Source organism: Hippichthys cyanospilos, chromosome 17 (genome assembly GCF_059441005.1).
Source record: "Hippichthys cyanospilos isolate Australia breed blue-spotted pipefish chromosome 17, RoL_Hcya_1.0, whole genome shotgun sequence".
NCBI classification, from domain to species: domain Eukaryota; kingdom Metazoa; phylum Chordata; class Actinopteri; order Syngnathiformes; family Syngnathidae; genus Hippichthys; species Hippichthys cyanospilos.
The window spans coordinates 6,785,339-6,804,104 of record NC_142385.1 but is presented as its reverse complement, the minus strand read 5'-3'; the positions used below and the strand labels follow the sequence as shown (position 1 = coordinate 6,804,104).

At 38.2% G+C, this 18,766-nt stretch overlaps 3 protein-coding genes across 6 annotated transcripts; all 3 read right to left on the bottom strand.

Annotated features, from left to right (window-relative positions):
- Positions 1-18: 18 nt before the first annotated feature.
- Positions 19-4,998, bottom strand: atxn7l3b (ataxin 7 like 3b). 3 transcript variants are annotated; one of them, XM_088438237.1, is made up of 9 exons: positions 4,633-4,994; positions 4,075-4,147; positions 3,883-4,006; positions 3,673-3,805; positions 2,579-2,750; positions 1,445-1,545; positions 1,353-1,375; positions 1,211-1,256; positions 19-731 (listed from the first exon to the last, which is right to left on the bottom strand). In XM_088438237.1, exons 3-9 carry the CDS (start codon positions 3,931-3,933, stop codon positions 652-654), a joined length of 606 nt encoding a protein of 201 aa, XP_088294363.1. In that variant the 5' UTR covers positions 3,934-4,006; positions 4,075-4,147; positions 4,633-4,994; the 3' UTR covers positions 19-651. The 3 variants fall into 3 exon arrangements, with proteins under 3 accessions (XP_088294363.1, XP_088294361.1, XP_088294362.1); XM_088438235.1 differs by having other exon boundaries at positions 1,353-1,545; positions 4,633-4,998; XM_088438236.1 differs by lacking the exon at positions 4,633-4,994 and adding an exon at positions 4,220-4,602 and having other exon boundaries at positions 1,353-1,545.
- Positions 4,999-5,101: 103 nt separating this feature from the next.
- On the bottom strand, positions 5,102-8,295 carry LOC148409371 (upstream-binding factor 1-like protein 1). Of its 2 annotated transcripts, none has more exons than XM_088438233.1 (12): positions 7,919-8,295; positions 7,669-7,844; positions 7,199-7,270; positions 6,977-7,132; positions 6,827-6,885; positions 6,691-6,730; positions 6,535-6,596; positions 6,184-6,325; positions 6,071-6,112; positions 5,947-6,006; positions 5,796-5,864; positions 5,102-5,722 (listed from the first exon to the last, which is right to left on the bottom strand). In XM_088438233.1, exons 1-12 carry the CDS (start codon positions 7,926-7,928, stop codon positions 5,675-5,677), a joined length of 936 nt encoding a protein of 311 aa, XP_088294359.1. In that variant the 5' UTR covers positions 7,929-8,295; the 3' UTR covers positions 5,102-5,674. The 2 variants fall into 2 exon arrangements, with proteins under 2 accessions (XP_088294359.1, XP_088294360.1); XM_088438234.1 differs by having other exon boundaries at positions 7,980-8,295.
- A 117-nt stretch (positions 8,296-8,412) lies between these two features.
- slc4a1b (solute carrier family 4 member 1b (Diego blood group)) lies at positions 8,413-18,612 on the bottom strand. The gene is made up of 17 exons (XM_088438230.1): positions 18,456-18,612; positions 16,587-16,761; positions 15,794-15,929; positions 15,286-15,358; positions 15,097-15,139; positions 14,778-14,962; positions 13,914-14,118; positions 13,612-13,815; positions 13,395-13,543; positions 12,776-12,970; positions 12,445-12,693; positions 11,199-11,288; positions 10,666-10,832; positions 10,349-10,590; positions 9,084-9,253; positions 8,831-9,004; positions 8,413-8,748 (listed from the first exon to the last, which is right to left on the bottom strand). The coding sequence occupies exons 2-17, from the start codon at positions 16,744-16,746 to the stop codon at positions 8,668-8,670; spliced, it is 2,523 nt and encodes an 840-aa protein (XP_088294356.1). The 5' UTR covers positions 16,747-16,761; positions 18,456-18,612; the 3' UTR covers positions 8,413-8,667.
- Between the last annotated feature and the right edge of the window lie 154 nt (positions 18,613-18,766).

Sequence of the window (18,766 nt, the reverse complement as noted above, 5' to 3'; positions counted from 1 at the left end):
TCGTAGTCAAGGCCAAAACACAAGTAACAAATCATTTATTATGCAAGACAGATGAAAGAAACTGAGCAATAATAGCAGCAATTCAACTATCGAAATATTTACACTATCACATCACACTGAGGATTTGTGCAACCCTTTTACATTGTAAACAAATGAGAGACGTATTTGAACCCTAGAAATCACCCCCCTCAAAAAAAAAAAACAGAAACAAAAAAAGACATCTGCTTTGCGCAGCAATTCCTTGTACAATTAAATGTTCACTCACTGATGAGTGAGTTGTTTCTCGTTCAAACGCACAAATGGACACACAGATGTGTGAAAACAGAAGACAAACCATTCTAGTGATTGTCTGAAACGTAATGTGACCCTTAGACATTTTCTTCTTCCTTAAGAAAATGCAAAACAAACACACACTGCGTAATTCACGCTGTATTTTTACAACACTTTGAATGATTAATGCGGTGAAATCATACTTCATTTCTGTGACAGAAATTCCAGCAAAGAAAGGACTTAAACAAAAAAAGCCAGTGTCTGCATGATGATTTGGGTTATTTAAAAAAAGTCAAGTATTAAGTGAGAGGTCTGAGCAGTCATCACCCTACCCACTGAAATGAGCAATACTTTCACCACATTCAAGTATTGCCGTTGTCGTTATTGAGGGAACGCCTCGTCCTTCATCAACATGCGTGGGCTTTCCTGGTTGTCCAGACGACGACGTGGACCCATCATACCTGTGCGGAATGAGTTGGCACACATTGACTTTTAGGCAATCTTTTGGAAGATGAGTCAGTTTGAAAAGATTTCAAGAAGACAACCTTCAAGCTTGCGCTAGAGCATAAAAAAAGGAAAAAGGTAAGGAAAAGCCTACAAGAACATGTGAACTTGTTTTGAGTTTCTCACCACATTATTTTTTTTTTTTTTTTTTACGTAGTTACATGAAAGGCTTTGGGTGTGTAGACTCTTTATTTACATTGTGTTTTAAAATAACAGTTGTCTAAACGTTTATAATTTCCATAATGTGTATGCTAATTTCTTTTAACCTCTGTATAGCATATGCCATTATACCGTATGTTAGCATTAAGCTAGTGGAATAAACATACCCCAACTAATGTCAATCCAAAGCAATTTTCTTTGAAGATACAATTTACTCATGTGTGATTATGCGGAATTTTACCCAGCATAAGAATGTTAAGCGCCGATTTCAACTTACTGCTCTTATGCTTGAAGGATTTGGATCTTCTCGGTGAATTTGGATTCTGAATTTGAAAAGAGAAAAAGTGACACAATAATCATTGTTTTGCATTTACATGGCATGGCATAAAACATAAGAAACATAAGAATGATAAAAGTACCTTATCAGTTTTTCTTTTCTTGGCTGTAAAAGTAAAAACGTTTTCAGCAATAGACACAAGTTGGAAAAGAAACAAATGAAGAACAACTGCACCTTTCTTTTCTGCCCCATACGACCAGTCGTTATCATTGACGTCATCGTTGTCTTCTTGGTCGCTCTCGGATTTGTTGTTGGTATTGTTACCAGTGACTATTCTGGAAAAATTGGAAGACCGTAGAATGTATAACATATTAACTAGAGATTCAAGAGTTTTATTGTCGTATGCATAGTAATACCACAAAATGAAATTCTTATTCTGTTCACTTCCCCGAGTAGACTACATTTCATAATCGAGTAAATAATAAAGTAGGCAATAAAACAAAATAAAACAAAAAATCCAAAGGAATTTGCATATGAAGGTTGAAAAGGTTGGAATAATTAGAAAAGATATGGAATGCCATACAAGAACCTGGAATGAGTTGAAATGATTGAGAAATGTTAAAATTACAAAGGAAAATCCCTCAAAAACAGATTTTTTTTTTTTTGGGGGGGGGGGATTCAAATGGAAAGAAATGCTATTTTTGTAAATGGGAACATTTGGCATTGGTAATTCTAAAATGAACGGATGTGTTGGAAGGATTTGAATTGGATAAAGAATTTTGAAATTACGGATAGAACACCACCCCACCCCCCCCTCATAATTTTTGTGGGTATTTTAACAGTGAAAATTGTGAATTCTTGATAAGAAGGAATTTTAGGCATGTTGAAAATAATCCAAAAGGTGAATTGAATGTGTGATTGATTCAATATTCAGACGGGAATGTCACCTGGTATGTTTTGTGTCACTGGGAGATAAATCAAGTCAATTTTTGGTGAGAAAAACTTAGATTTTGTGAAAGATTTAAAAAAAAATTGAATCGTGTGAATCAGTGAAATAAAATAGAAGCTGGGAGAAATAGGGGATAATCGTGTACAATACATGAAGTTGTGTTTTTTTTTGTGCTGAAAAATGTGGAAAATTCTACTGAAAAATGCACATTTTGGTGTGTGTGTGTGAATTTTTTGAATGTTGAAATTTTCTAAGGTGAATCTAATGAGCTGAATATTTCTCTCTCCGCTGAAATTTGAATATAGTAAAATGGATGAAAAATGCGGAGGACGCAAAACAAAAACATTAATTTGATCAACAAATCCATATTGGTTCTGCCTTTGACACAAGATGTGGTATGCTTTGGACGGCAATCTCACCTGCGGTTGGCTATGCGGCTGCTGTTGCGTCCCATGCCGAGGCACTTCTCCAGGTGCGGCGCAAAGCGTGAGGCGGCGATGCTTCGGCTGCAGTTGGGACAAACGCACTCTTTGTTTTTCCACTGGTTGTACACCTGGCCGAAGACATCCAAGCCAGGCTGGTCCACGATTTCTTCACATTTGGATGCAGGAGGAAGAGGTAAGTTGTGGATTCAGGCGAGACATTCTCAGGTATTAAAAATGTTGAAAGGAGGCAACTTGACTTATTTTGGTTGGTGAGGATATTTCACTTTGAATACAAAAGGGTTTCGTCATTGTTCTAAATTTTACCGATGAAGTATGCCACTGAAATTATTGCGTATTTACTGCTAATGATGGACAAATTAAGCTTCATGGAGCACTTGTTTATTTTTTGACTCCTCGATGACAAACTTTGTTCAGAGAGGCAGAGGAAATTCCATAAATTTCCCATTTCCATAGCACTAAGTAAACCAAGTAACCAAGCAAATGCAAGGCAGTTTAGGATTTAAAATAAAACAAATAAGCCTCGAAACGATCCATGTCTGATATGATTAAAATTTTGGAACTATAGATGTCATGGTATCTCCAGGTGAAGTGTATTCAACAAGCCCAAAAAAATAAAAAAAAAGTGGAATAAACTCACCTTCTGGAAAATTGAGCAATACTACATATAAGTATAGAATCATGCTCCAATTAATTTGTTGTCAATATGAAAAGTAAGTTAGTATATAAAAGTATGAAATCACATTTGCTGATACCTACATAAATGTTAGAATGTCGTGTACCGTATTTCACGTTTGTCTTCTGGAAAAATGTGGCACTAATAACAATTTACATCTGAGTAAAACTAGGTAAAACTATACTTAACCATATATAACGACAACAAAATTTAGTAATAGGTTAATTTGTGTTTCAATTAATTTGCTCTCAAATTAAAAAGAATGTTAATACCTGCAGAAAGCCTGTCAAGATTCGATGGACCCCATTTTAGACAACCACTGACATTAAATGAAAAAGGCTTTTGTATTCAAATCAAGGTAAAATGTCGTCAGCAATCAAAATGAGTTTCTCACCAAAGTCCCGCATGCTTTCTTGGTCCGTATCATCCAGGAAGAAATAACCCTGCTTCACAGCCCGGTGCACTTCAAAGCAAAGGCCCAGGCACGCATCTTCCACCAGGTCAGACAGGATGTCCTGAGCTAGACCCTGTAGACGCCATGGAAAACCCAGCATCGTTGTGAAATTCCTTCACTCACTTGTTTTGTTACCCAACTTGAGTGCACCTCCAGCTTGCTGTTGTCCAGGCTGGACACTGAAACCTCCTCCATTTTCATTTGCCAGAAGTACCAGATGAGCCGCCGCTGCTGTGGTCATGCTGCAGCTCAGCAAGCCTTGGCCAAAACAGGGCTGCGGAGATTGATGATGAAAATTCCGGATTCCCAAACACATGAATGAATCGACTGCAAGATACTCACAAATGCACGTCTTATCACTTCCAAGGCTTCCTTTTCCCTGTTTCGGTTTTCTTTCTCGTCCCTCGTCTAAAACCTAAGGATGAATCCGTTTAAAACACACACGCACATACATTAGGTTGACGTTGGTGCAACGAGTGGCTCGAACCTTCAAATAAACCTCTACCCCCCTTGAAAAAAAGCAGGCGGAACAAAACGAAGAAAAGCAACAAAAAAATTGGGACTGTCTCCGGTTAGGACACCTTTCTGACGAGCTAATCGAGCAAACAGAACGCCCATAAATGCTTCAAATGTAACACCCGCCGTGTTAACGCGGAGAAAAAAAGCTCCAAAGTATTTGTAGTTGCCTCCCTTGAATGGCTTTCGCCGTCGAGATTTGTTGCGGCGAACGATCGAAGATCAAGTCAACGTCGCTGCATTGCGGCGGCTCTTGCTTTTGCAACATCTCGTAAAAACACGCGTATGTTCGTTCCAAAACATCTCGTTGATTTAAGCATCTCTCCGGTTATTAGTCATGAATGTGGAGCAACCGCGTAAAATGTCTTGAAAGCCTTTATTTACCTATTGCGGCAGGCATCCATCTTTAGGTCGCAGATCAGACAGAAGTAATCGATCGTCGCGCAGATCAGTGCATTAGAGAATCAACGCTGAGCAACTTCAATAACACAGGAAAAAAATATTCACAAATCCTTATTTTAAATTTTACAGCATTTTTTTAAAATCATTCTTGATTGGTTTTGGATATTATATTGAGTCTCTTAGGTTTGTAAAGAAGGAAGGTAGAAAAATATGCTTAACATTTATTCAATGTTTTTAAATGAAGTCCATCACTCAAAACATAACATTTTTATAAGATGTTCAAGTGTTATTTTTATATGATATTGATGTTATACTTATCTGAAATGTCTGCTTGAATATGTTTGTTTTTGTTAACTGTTCATCATCATATTGACAAAGAAATTGTTAAAACCCTGTAAAGAAAAAAATATGTAAATAAAATATTCAACAACATAACAGGGCGCCAAAGGAATGGAGGGGGAATTCTATTTATTTCAATAATTTGTTTGAAAAAGTAAAATTTGTGTGTTATATGAGTTCACCACACACTGAGTGAAATGTTTGATCATTTTGGCAAATAGACAAAAAATCATGTATTTCACAAAATTAGACTTCCATGACAAAATTCAGTCCAGTCTTGAAAAACAATGAACACAAAATACAAAGAATACAAAATATAAAGAAAAAACCTGTACTTTTTTTGCAATGTCAGGTTCTAACTGATCTGAGCAATTTGATGAGGAGAAATGTGAAATCCTGAAGTGTCTGTGGAAAATATGCAATTATGTATGTTAAGTATTCATTTTATATACATCCACCTCTATCTCAAGGTAATTTAAAGTATTGATATTTACATAATTCCTTTCAAATAAAGTAACAATTACTCACAATATAATGCCTCTGTGTGAGTGAACAAAAACAAAAATAGAGGCACAAGGTGTAATTATTAACTACCTGAACATTGTCACTGTTAGTGTATTGAAAATATTGTATAGAAACCCCCCCCCAAAGGATAGACAATATCCAACAGTTTTTAAAAGTCAATTTAAAACACATTAAAGCAGTTATCACCAACGTCTTCATCGTCGATTTCCTGTGGATTTATATCACACATTTTAAAGGTGGCAAAAGAAAAGAAAAAAGAACTCCTGTTTTGTCATCCTGACCTCATAGCTATCCCCACGGTGTTCCTCTTCTTCGCTGCTGCTGACCTCAATGTCCTCATCCTCGGAATCCTGCAAAACAGGCAAGAAACGATTGCCACAACGGTACCACACTGAAAATGCCACATTCTGAATATGCTAAGCCAACACTCACTGAGGGTCTTGTATCCGCCTTGGTTTCGTCAGTGTGATCCCTTAAGGGGTATTTACGTTTCTGCAATATCAACATTTTGATGGAACAATTTTGAAAACAAATCTAAATTCTGAAAATGCCTCACCAGGCGACAGTCTTTGAGCTTCCGTATGTAGTCACACTTCATCTGCGAGAGGGAAATATGTATGACTTCAAGTTGATGAGCAGCATCCGCATACAAAAAGTTTGTGTGCGTACCGTTTCGCAGCGCGCACTAAAGCTGCTCTTCTCGTCGTCAGTCAACTTATGCCAGCGTTGGGCCAACAAGCGCATGCAGGTTCTACTGGGAACCTTCCCCATTGACTTCATTCCCTCTTTGCAGAATAAGAGATAACCGCTCCTACACACACACATACTTATTTGTATCGCTGTACTTGTGAGGACATTCATTGACATAATGAATTTCATAGCTCCTAACCTTAAACATCAGAAATGATTGCCTATCCCTAACTTTAATCCAAGATACAGAAAGTATTTCTCTTCATAGTTTGGATGATTAAAAACTTATATCCATGATTCAATCTATATTTATGGAAATGAGTGTCTTACTTGGGGGGCTTTGGAGGTTGGGGCTCCCCTGTGGAGTCATCTGAACTCATTTCACTTTGATCCTGAAAAGAAATGCAGCCATCTAAATTAAAACAAAGAAATAAATACATTATATATGTGATATATATGTGTGTGAGCGCACACACACAGCCATACTTTGGTGAGGCACTTGCTTTTCTCTTGCTCGGCCTCACCCCTGCAACAAAAATGAGTCACATGATCCATAATAGTATTTTCTTGTGAAGATGTCAGCACAGATGCAAATGATTTGCTCACGTTCTCATGTTGGTACCTTAACTTCCTTCTCTTGTATTCTTTATGCGCACACTGGAACTTCTTCACATATGGAGCCTTAAGTGGATGAAAGCAGTGATGGTCAATCCACAAGGGAAAAAATAAATAAATAAATAAATAAAAAAAATCAAGCTTGACCTTGCCGTACCTTCTCTGTCTTTGTCAGCGCATTGTACTCGCCAATGATGTGTTTGAAGAGCTTTTGACGAGTGAATTCCGGGTGCTGCTTATGATATTTGTGTCGGTTCTCATTGTAAAAGAATATCATTGGAGGTACGGGTCTCTTTGGTACCGTTGAATCTACCTAATAAGACAGATGGATGGAGTCAAACAAGAATGCATCTTTAAAATTGTGGTAAACAACGCTTACCGTTTCTGTTGCATTTACAAGTTCATCTGCAGCTTCATCAACAAGTTCCTCAAGTGTTCGAATCTTACGCATCTGAAAAAGTATGAGCGCACGCTGACACTAAAGAAAATGTATGCCAAATTTACCGTAAAACCAGTTTCTGATCAAAAGGTTATTCTTTAATTATCGTAAGTAGAGCCAACAACGAATAGACAGGGTGAACCATTAAATCTTCTTCCATAAAGTGGCAGAATGTTCAAATAAAACCCCCCAGTAAACTTATACTAATACATTGTGAGTAAATTATGAAAATATAATAATTATTTCAGTTTGGAGCGCATACTTTTTACGAATGTTTCTTTTAACCACCATATCGCCATCACACTGCTAAGAATTAACAGTGAATCCGACGAAAATATTACCAATAGCTAAAACAGTAAGCAACCGAGAGGACTACACATTAATAATATTTCACGCTTAACTTGGCTCACCTTTTTTGACATATTTATCCACTTTTCTTGACAATCTATTGGCGAAAAAGGAGGGAATGCAACCTTCTCCCAGTCCAGCATCTTGACTCCATTCGAGAAGGATTTCATTCGGTCATCGTCCGAGATGTTTGTTTTCATCGCTTTCAGAAGCTTCAAGAGGTTTTGGTTTGTCCACGCTTTGTAACACAACAATAACACAAATGCATCACAAGCGGGAGAGTAATTCGAAGAAGAGTTCCACGTTACCTACTTGTGTCCATTTCGTCTTTAGTCGCCACAACAAGTAGCGGTTTTCTCGTGGGTTATCTTACCGTGTCAATTTGCCAAATCATTAGGAAAGTGAGAAAGAAAAAAAATTACTCTCGTGTTGTTAAAATACAATTTATAGGTATGGAACTCGTACTACAAAATCAAACACTCGCAGTACTCTGCGATACACTAAGAACTATAAAGTGGAGCATGTGCCGGAAGTAATCTTCAAGTGGGAGTGGTTTTCTCGTATGAACAACCAATCATCAATGACAAAGGTTCTTCTTCTTTGTGTGTAATGACCGAAACAGTTGTACATTGCGTCGTCTACCGTTCGATTGGAAGACTGACAACAATTTATTTGGATTTTGCTCACAAATGCAACACAGGACTTGGAAAGTGATCATTAATATATAAAAATTAGTTCTGAAAAATCAAATTAATAGTCATTATTCTCAGTTTACGTGAGAAGAAAGACCACAATGCACGATCAAATGTTTTAATAATAATATTTTTATTTATTTTCAGTAATAAATCTTTTCATGACAGAAAAGGCACCAATGGCTATGAATGACCGAATTGCATTTTTTAAGCAAGACAAATTTCATTTGTCTCCTTAAATTAAATATTAATAGGAAGCAAAAATTGTACCCATCTCAAAGGGATTACAATCACCTGCAAACTTGAATTTGAGCCGTAAGTATTAGTATATTTAAAAACAAAAAAATCAGGAGTGAACATTCACTGTGTCTACAATGGCATCTGGGTTTCCCAGTATACATCTTGACCCGGCTCTTCCTCGAAAGTCACTTTGGCGTCATCAGCATCCAACTAAAGCAAAGGCAAGTAAGTGTTTAACATTCCAATGTATAAAATCTGAAAATCTGTTGCATTAAAATAAAAAGCCACTTACACATTTCATCTCCAGTTCAGTGAAAAGACGCCCAGTCATGAACATGCGTAAGGGGACGGTAAGGATGAGAATGAATGGAAGTGCCAGGGATGCTGGACTGGATTTGATAATCCACAGAAGAGCGAGGCACAAGATCTGGATGACAGTGAACAAGTGCATTCTTGCCGTATTCACCTGCCAAACCAAGTAAACCATTAGAAACCAAGTCCAATATGGGATGTGGTTACTTGGCACATGAACGAGTGACTCTTACTTTGGTGGCATATGGCTCATTAGGATGATATTTTTTGGGGATGAGCAGAAGGAGCATGCGATCCCACAGCTGGATGCCGTTAAGCGATGTGACACCCATGTAGAGGAAGATCCCAAACAAGGCCGCCATTGGAATTAACTTCAAGATGGGTTCCATCAAAATGGACAGACCTTTAAACAAATAGGGAGTGGAGCTTTCGCCAGAGACCTTACAAGCTCTTTTTTTTTTTTTTTTTTTATTAAACAATGGCAGACATTTGTTGTGTTTGGGGCTGCAAAAGCTTTAGTTTTTTTTTTTGTTTTTTGTTTTACATTTGACATATTCTTTATCCTATGCAAAAAAAATGCTCAATATTACTGTCTGAATGAGGAGATGAGAATGTCTCTATGAAGACTATATTGACAGTATACTTCTTGATTTAATTTGCTCTGTGAGCGTACTCTAAAACCAAGATGAAGTTAATTTATTTTATTTTGATTGCTATGTGCTTAAACTTTCTGGAAATATAAGGGATGAAACTAAGAAATGTTTTAATAATCAATTAATTCGGTTACTTCTGATGCGTTGAATAATCATATTTTTTTAAAGACGATATCATTTGCATTCCTTTGTTATAAAATTGGTCATTATTTCAAAATGATAGTCCAGAGAACATATAATTAGGATTCGTCAATAACTACAGTACCACAAGTACTTAGGATACACAGATCATTTGAAGGAAATACCTGCCCATTCATCCTCACATTTTCTGTAAAATTTCATGAAATTGATGAACATTTTTGAATTTGTGTTAGGAAAACTGCTGTAAGATGTCGGCTGATACTAGTATTCTCTAACATCGTGAGTACTGATACTTTGGCCTGATTCTGGTACTTGTTACAAGTACTCATGCATTCCTTTACAAAAACAATCTTGATTCAATTCATATTTTGGTCCATCACATGATGAAATTTAGGCAAAAATATGAATAATTGTTTTCCACTGTGAAAACAAATCTTTCATCAGAAAGACAATTTGCTTTCATGAGCGTGACAGAGATATTTGACAAGCTGAAATACTGAGGATTTGTACCATTTAAATTTTTTTAAAAAGTATAAGAATCAATGAATTGAGATGTGCTGCCCATTTTAGGCATGAAAAACAAAAGTCTCCATTTGTAACTTCGAACTTGGACATAAACACAGGAAAGACTTGACTGAATTTAGCATTTGTGAGTTAAGACTTGAAACCATCTGAATCCACCCCCATGTGCCACCATCACTTACCAACCAGTAACGCCACAACAATGCCACTGACCCTCTGCTCCAACACTTTTTCAATCACAGGTTTGGTTCCTTTGCTCATGACGGTGAGCGCGTTGGCATGAGTGACGGAACGCACCGTGGCGGCGCTCAGCCACGGCACGCCGAATATGGCGCTGATCCCGCCCATGCCGACCAAGATCAGAAGGTCAAAGTGGAAGCCGGAGCCTTTGGCCATCATCCTCTCAGGTTTACTTATGATCAAGCTGCAACATTTCATTAGATGTCAATTGGACCACAATTTGGAGCTGTTTTTCCTAATGTGATGCAATATGACCTACGTTGTGATTTGAGACTCCAAAAAGATGAGGATGAAGACGAGCAAAGCCGGAATGCAGCATGCAAACATCATCCACACAGGGAATTGTGAGTGCTCGCCAAACGGGTTGATGAGCCAGCCTCTTTTGGATGGATTCGACACCATCAGACCTTTTGGCACCACCAGTTTCTACACATACATTTTTTTCACCCCATTAAACCTTAAAACGGCATGCTTCGCAATATTAAAAAAAAAAAAAAAAAAAAAAAATTAAATTGTAAGACAATTTGACATGATGATTGGGGTATTTTTAACCCAACACACAAAATTACAAAGTTTTCCCTTATTTTGTTGTTGTTGTTTTTTTTTTTTTTTCCACCCAATTGTAAAAAAAATGTTCATGGGGAAAATGTGTTAAGTGTGAGTAGTTTTACCATCTTAAAACATATTTATTTATTTTTTTTTAAAATGTGTGGATGCGTCTGTTATTTTTGACCAACTGTTTCAAGAGTGTGTGAAAAGGTGAAAAGGTACAAGGTAAGATCCACTCCAAACCTGAGTGTAGGTGTCTCCAATGCTGTAGTCCACGACAATCATGAGGAAAATGGCAATGGGTACACCAAAGTCACCCAGCAAACGTCTGACCTACAGTGTAAGAGCAGTGCAGGTAAATCAAAAAAGGTGGGCATTTAAAAATTAAAAGCCAACTGTTAACGATATTTCCATTACCATTATATTCATTTCAATCACTCAGTCGTCCTAAGAAACTAGACACATTTATGACAAAACACTATAACCCCACACCATAATGGCTGTCATGCATGCAACAAGGTGCATGCTGTACATTCCTTTAATGTGTTCTCCTGGCATGAGACTGCAATTATATGGACTGAAGAGCATCATGGTGTTTCAGAAATGTTTTCAGAGGGGGTTACAAAAAACAAAATGTACATTTGATCACATGCCATCTGTCACATACACTCCAAATAAAAAGCAAGTTCTAGCTGAGCTTAATTTACGAGACAATGCCTTTTGGGGGGGATATTTTAAAACTTCTATCTTGCATTTCCTGGCTAAGAGCCAATCAGCGTGAGAATATCACTTCGCGATGTGCCCAGTGGTTACTTAAACGCAATCACCTCTGAAAGGCATCCCAGAACGCGTTGTTAAACTGTGTGCAAGCGATTTATTCATTCAAGTTATATTTTTAAAGTAAAACACAAACATCTCCTATTACTTACTTCTAAACATTATTTTTCACTTTAGCCCTGTAAAATGAATGTGTTGAGCAAGATTGTGTAGAGTGTGCATTTCAGAATTTGCACCGACGACTCCGAAACACAGCACAAACATTGACCTCCCAGCCACGCTCAACCATTTTAGTGACAAGAAAAGTGTTGCTTAGTACATTAAAGTCTTTTCTCTTTTAATAGAAACTACTGTATATTAAAGCTTTAACACCCAACTATTTCTTCCTGGGTGCATGTATGTATGCTTGCTGCAAATTTAGACGGTTTATACTTACATCCTTCCAAGTATATGGCAGTAAAAAATTCTCAGAAATTTAGAAGATCTAACTGAGTGAGCTGATAAAAAAACGTTATCATTGGTGACATACTGTATGATACAAGGTGGTGATGATTTTAAAAATGGTTTAAAATTATGCACAATTTTTATTCTTTTATTTTTAAAATCTTTTCGTCATTCAGCAGTCCATTGGAAAAACGTTGGTCCGTCACTGCCCCCTCTGCAAATAAACCCAACAGAGTTGATTGTAAATGGTAAAAAAAAAGCTACTCACCTTTCCGGGCAGAAATGTTCCATTCTTGAACTGGCGCAGAAAATAGGCTATAAAAAAACAGCCGAGCATGAGGCACATGGAGAGCAGGGCCGTGTTTGGGTAAGGCGGCATAATGGTTTTGACGGTAATAGTGGAGTTGCCGGTCGCGTTGTCGAAGATAACTGTCTGTTCCACCTTTGGGTGCCAGGGGTTTTCCAGAGATGCGTTCAGATGATCGTAGTTCAGAATCAGAGGATGCGCCTTGAAGATCTGCAGAGGAGGGAGCGTTTTTGTATTCTGTTGGTCACCATGGAAGATATTTTAGATGACAGAAATCTGAGCGAGTGATTACCCTGGCTAGCTTGGCAAAGGTTTCGTAAATGAAGATGATGGAGATGAGGATTGAAAATATCTCCTGGGTGAAGCGGGAGATGAAGCGCACCAGGAAGCTTCCCTCGCAAGCTACAATGAGCACCACGATGACCACCAGCCACACGCCCACCCAAACTCGCCCCACGATGTACTCGATCTCCTGGGACTTGCAGAACTGTTTCAAAAAAACATTAGCATGACCAGAAGGACCCTCATACTGCTTTAGAGATCATTAGCAGAACCAAATTGCGAAGATGAAAACCAACAGCGCTCTTGTTAAATAGAAATTTGGTTTTGTCCTTTTCTATTATTGAATGGGTTTTGAATAGGTAAGGTTTGTATGGAATTAAAGTTAGCTAGACCCAGGGGAGGCGCTACAAGAGTGTTTTATATTTCTGAAGACTTTTATGTTAAAATTACATATTTATCATTAGTATTTGTCAACTATGTTTTATGTGTTGACTTCTGTTGATGTACAGCAAGCACTAAGGGATCACAACCCTGCTAGCTAGCATTAGCATGCACATTTGTTTTTGTCATTTCTTGTTATGTATGCTCAATATACAATATACCAGCTCCTTTTTTTTTCTCTGACTCACAGCATAGAAGGCCTCTTCAAAGACTAACAGAGGCCCAGAGAAGCCAATAACAAGCACAGGCTGGGCAGCAACAAAACAGAAGATAATCCCCTGAATGCTCGTGGAGATGAGAAGCTCCGGGACACCCATCATATCCTCCACCTTGTCCGCTAAATAAAGAAATAATGAGAGTTGACCGCCTTGATCTCGTCTGTTATTACAGCTATTGCATACAGACCTAAAAGACCTCCAAAGGTGATGGCAGGAGAGAGAGCTGCAAAGTAGATGAAGATAATGGCCGCAAGGACCTGTGCGTTTAGAGCATCGGTAATATCGCTCTTGTAATACTGGTATCGTCTTCTGATGTCTCGGATCATCCCACCGAATGGTCGACCCGTGCGGGACAGGGGGTCTTCAGGAGGTGGTGCACTTGATGTGGTAACTGCAGAGTTAAGCAACATGTAACTTGAGTTCATCCCCCAAAAATATATCCCTGAAGATTCGTTGGTTTGCCATGACATTTTCTTAATCAGGCCTTACGCTGACTTGGCTTGCTGTCCAACACGGGCTCAGATGAGTGGACTCTATCCTTCAGCAATTTCTTCTGAAAATTGACGATGGAACTGAGCATGGCTTCATTCTGGATCTCAGTGGGTGGGATGACAATGCTGCAGTCCATGAAGTCACCTACAGCCTCAGTCAAGTTTCTAAGGTTTTTTGCCCGAGTTGCTGCCAGGTTGAACAACTGGTGGGTAGAAACAAAAGCAGTTTTTGAAAATAATAGAGGACTTGACTTGACTAAAGTCAGACTTGTTACCAATTTTGAGACTTAACGTGGCTAAAAAACTATGGTTGACTTAATTTGTGGTATATGACTTGGCAGTCACCTTATGAACAAACATATTGGAAGGAGTTCCGAAGATTATTTCATATGGATTCAAGGATTATGTTTTGATAAATCATGATCAGTGTCAATTTTAAACATCGTGGTCTATCAGGATTACAGTCTCACCTCTGTCAGCCTTTCTATCACTATTGCAAAGACAAATGGGCTTATAGTGGAGCCCTGTTGCACCCCTAATGTTCTGCTACCCTCATTGATGTCTTGTAGTAATTGTTTCAGGATTTCCTCCACAAATCCACTCCGGGTCCCACATCACAGGCTGTCTCAGTCAACAAAGACACAACACAGCTCCATGGACAAGGTACTACATCCCAAGTAATGACTTCATTTTACTTTTTTTAATTTTAGTTTGGGCTATGTCCTCAGTAGAGGACATCAAAGCCATGATCTCTCATGTGTTTGGTTGGGATACAATTCATTGTCTTGCTTAGGCAAAATGGGCACAAACTGGACACAAATTAACATGCTGGGTGACTTCCTTAGAGTGTCAGCGGACTCACTTTATCAGCCATTAGTGCTGCCATGGCGCGCCCAGTCTCATGGTAATCCATATCGGCACTGCTGGGTCCGATCAACACCAAGACAAAGCGTACCGGCTCCGGAGCTTCTAAGGCCGAGTCAAGCACCACCGCCTCTTTCAGACGAACAAAGATGACCACAGGCTTTTCCAAAAAGTCCAAAGTTCCTGCAGCAAACATCAGGATTTCAATTTTTTAAAGTGAAAATCTCTGCATAATTGAGGCAGGCCTGAATAAGTCAGTAATTCTCGATATGTGCCACAAGATAGAGACAAAGAAAAACATTTGAAAACTATCTCACCTACTAACACCATAGAAGCTTCCACATGGTCTAATTCATCCTTCTGCACAAAACAGAAACATCGTTTCATTTTAAAAAAATATCGATCAATTCGACTTACAAGATATCTGACGAGATTCTTTAGTTTGCTAGTCAATTTGATTACATTTCAAGTAATACACGTCTCATATCACAGGATAAGCAGCTTACCCTTTCCTTGACGGAAATTTTATGGAGGTCTGCTTCATCGGTCAGGGCTTGGCTCTCTGGATCACCTTGTGGGCTGGGGGGAGGAAAATTTTGGCACTACATTGGAAGTGGCATCTCTAGGAATATTTAATTCAGGGGCTTCAGAAGATAAATTGTGTAACATCAGTTTTATTTCTGGCTCTTCTGCTGGATAATAACGTCACTAATGACAACGTAAATCGTCACAAAATAAAAGCGTATAAAATTTTGCAAAGGAGTCATTATAACACAATTTAGAAATGAGGTGCTTTATGTTCCAATTTGTTTGCTCTTAATTTGTAAAGAAATACAAACTTGTTGTCATGACAATAAAAATCATTAAATTAGAATTGCAAATACCAACTCGAACGCTGTAAAATGCAATAAGAGTGACTATGAGATAAAATAGATCAAATAAGATGAGATATAGAAATTATTAAGTAGTCCCACAACAAGCCTGACCAATTCCCAATGCTGTTTTGAAGTCTACCTGCGGTTTTGGAGCAGACACTTCTTGACCCCTTCTTGATCTTCTGGTCTGATCTGCTTCTGCTTGAGCATCTCAGCGACCATCTTGTCTGCGATGCCGTCCAAGGTTTTCTCCACACAATCAAAAAGCATCACACCTGGATGATGAAACGTGTGGCGCATTGTAATTGTTGAAGACCACTATGTATGCTTATGTCACAATATGTTAAAATACCCTTTATTATTAGGGTTATCATTTCATATATTTGAGGGCAAGAAACACCAATTTAACATAAGTACATAAAAAATAATGAATATCTTTTATTTATTTTTCAAATTAAATATTTAGAAAACGAATTAAAATATGAGAACTATACGTCAGTGGTTATCTTTGGTTGCAAGCTAACATGCACTGTCTTATGGCTACAAATGCAGAGCAGCTAATTTATAAAAGCACAGCCAGGTACATGTACATTTTTGAAATTTCTGTTTTTATTGCTATAAACTGCCTGGTTACTGCAACATCATGCCTTCAACGCAGACTGAACATACCTGCACGTTTAGAAATAAGAACTGCACCAACATATTTTCACCAATACACCTGGATTAATGCACCAACACAACTGTAACATGCCTGACTGTGTTTACTAGCAGACAGTGCTCCCTGGTGGCGAGTAAAATATCAGTTCAAAATCAATATCAATACTTTGATGGAGTCTTCCTTTGTCTCGCTTTGATTATTGGAAGATTTCCCCCTAGTGGCTAATACAAATACTACTACTGAATGCATATATACTGTAATTAATGTATATGACCTGTGTTCATGGCGCGCCGCAGCTGGACCAGGCTCTTGAAGGTGAGGTACGATACGTGCGAAGACGCCCACAAGCCGGACTGGGGGTCGAAGCTCTCCTCGTGGGCCGCCCATCGCCCTGTCTCCTGCCAGTAGGTCTGCTCGTTATGATCCTTCGTCATCTTTCCTAACTAGAGCTATCACAAAAATGAGAACTACATTGCACATCACTCATGAACGTCCATTTTTATATTTTTTATTGTGTTTGCGATCTTCTCAGACACACTAGTTTATGTCTAAAAGTTAAACATGGTGGCCACCAGGCTTAAGGCAAGTGAACGCTTAACCTGGGCATGTTTGGAGTGTCAATATGTGTCTCGTGCTGGGAGTGTGAGTCCCTCATTTGACAATCTGTGGCGGGAATGTCGACTGAGTGGTGAAAATTGAGATGTGACATTTAAAGCAGACCAAAGTAAAATCATCTTTGGGTGTTTCTCAATATCAAACATAAATATATGATTTCATCATTAAAAAATGCCTTCAGTTGTTTGCTAATCGACATTGGCCACAATTATGTAAATTCTCAAAACTCAGCAGAGAAAATTGTTGCCTGTGGTGTGATCATGTTAATGAGGTGTTGCACGGTGGCCGGAGTGCATGCTGCGGATGCAACACAGGACTGGAACGCTCAAGTTGTATGTGGAAACAGAATGATTTATTTCCAAAACAGGGATAAACAAAGGGGCTGAAGATTAATATTGGATTGACATTCTGCGGAAGTACGAGTGGCGCCTATGTGTGTGTGGGTGTGTGTGTGTTGACTGTCTGTGTGTGACATTGTGACATTGAGGTTTATAAGTAAATCTTGCATATTCTTTAATGGACTGTACATGTGCATTGTTTGTATGTGTGTCCTTGGTTTCTGCTATATGGTGGGGACCAAATTCCTGGTTTTACTGTCTTTGTGGGCACCTCTTGCACTTGTGGGGACTATTTTGATGGACCCCACGAGTTTATACGTCTCTTTGAGGGTCAAAACTTGCTTTTAGAGAAATGGTTTGAATTGGATTTTGGTTGAGATGCATATATTTGTGCTGTCAAACTATTACAAATTTTTGACCAACTAATCGCAAAATCTTCCATTATTAACCACGATAAACACTTTTTAAAAAAAAAAACTATTTTCTACAAAACTTGTAGCAAAATTTACTTGAGTAAAATCATGAAATTAACATCAAAATCAGCAAACAGAAAAACGAATGTTTTTCTTCAAAGACTTGCAATGACGGTATGCCAAAAATGTACAATTAATGCAGTTTGAATTTAGCTTTGCGAAGTGCAGAAATGTTGTGCCAATATTGTTTAAAACACCAGCAGCACACACCAAAAATACAATCTAGTTTTTGGTGCAATTACGAAACAATGTACCATATAACTGATAAACTTTGATATTTATGGGGAAGAATAATAGCATAAATACAAGGTTTATATTACTGTCTTCGGATTTGCTGCATAGTAAATTCTCAATAAACATACTGGGGTTGTTTTATTTATTTATTGATTTTTTAGATTTAAAAAAATGCTCTTAATTAAGTTATGATGTCTGAATGGTAAAACGTCTGACAAAGGCAATCCAGTTCTAAATTGCTGAAAACTTCTCTGACATAAATTTATGACATACATTTATTACTGTTTTTTATTGTCAGATGAGTGCACAGTATTTCTATGCATTTTTGTAATCCACATCATCAGTCAGCAGGAGTTTGAACGTGACAAATTACCTTAAATTTACTATCTGTGACATTGCAATGCTTTGCAATTCAAATGTCAAATTGGCAGCGCCATTGGATACCTGACGGTCCTAACTTTTGCAGATGAGCGTGACACCTACCTCGTGCAGTCATCCACCAAGCGGGCAGAAGCAGTGAGAAGCCACTGACCTGGCAAACAAGACCAAAGTGTGACTTTATAGAAGGCTATAAGTAGGGATGCATGCTGCAGGATGATGGGTGGTACACACGCATGCATGCACAGATGCATGCATACGCACTCCGATTGACAGTCTGACATCCAGCACCCATAATATTGATAGTATATACAGCTGCTTGGTATGTGCCGAGTCACACTATGTCATTATCCAACCAGCATCTTATCCCTTTTAATGTCTGTGTTTGGAGGTCAACAAAAGCTTGGATTACACTA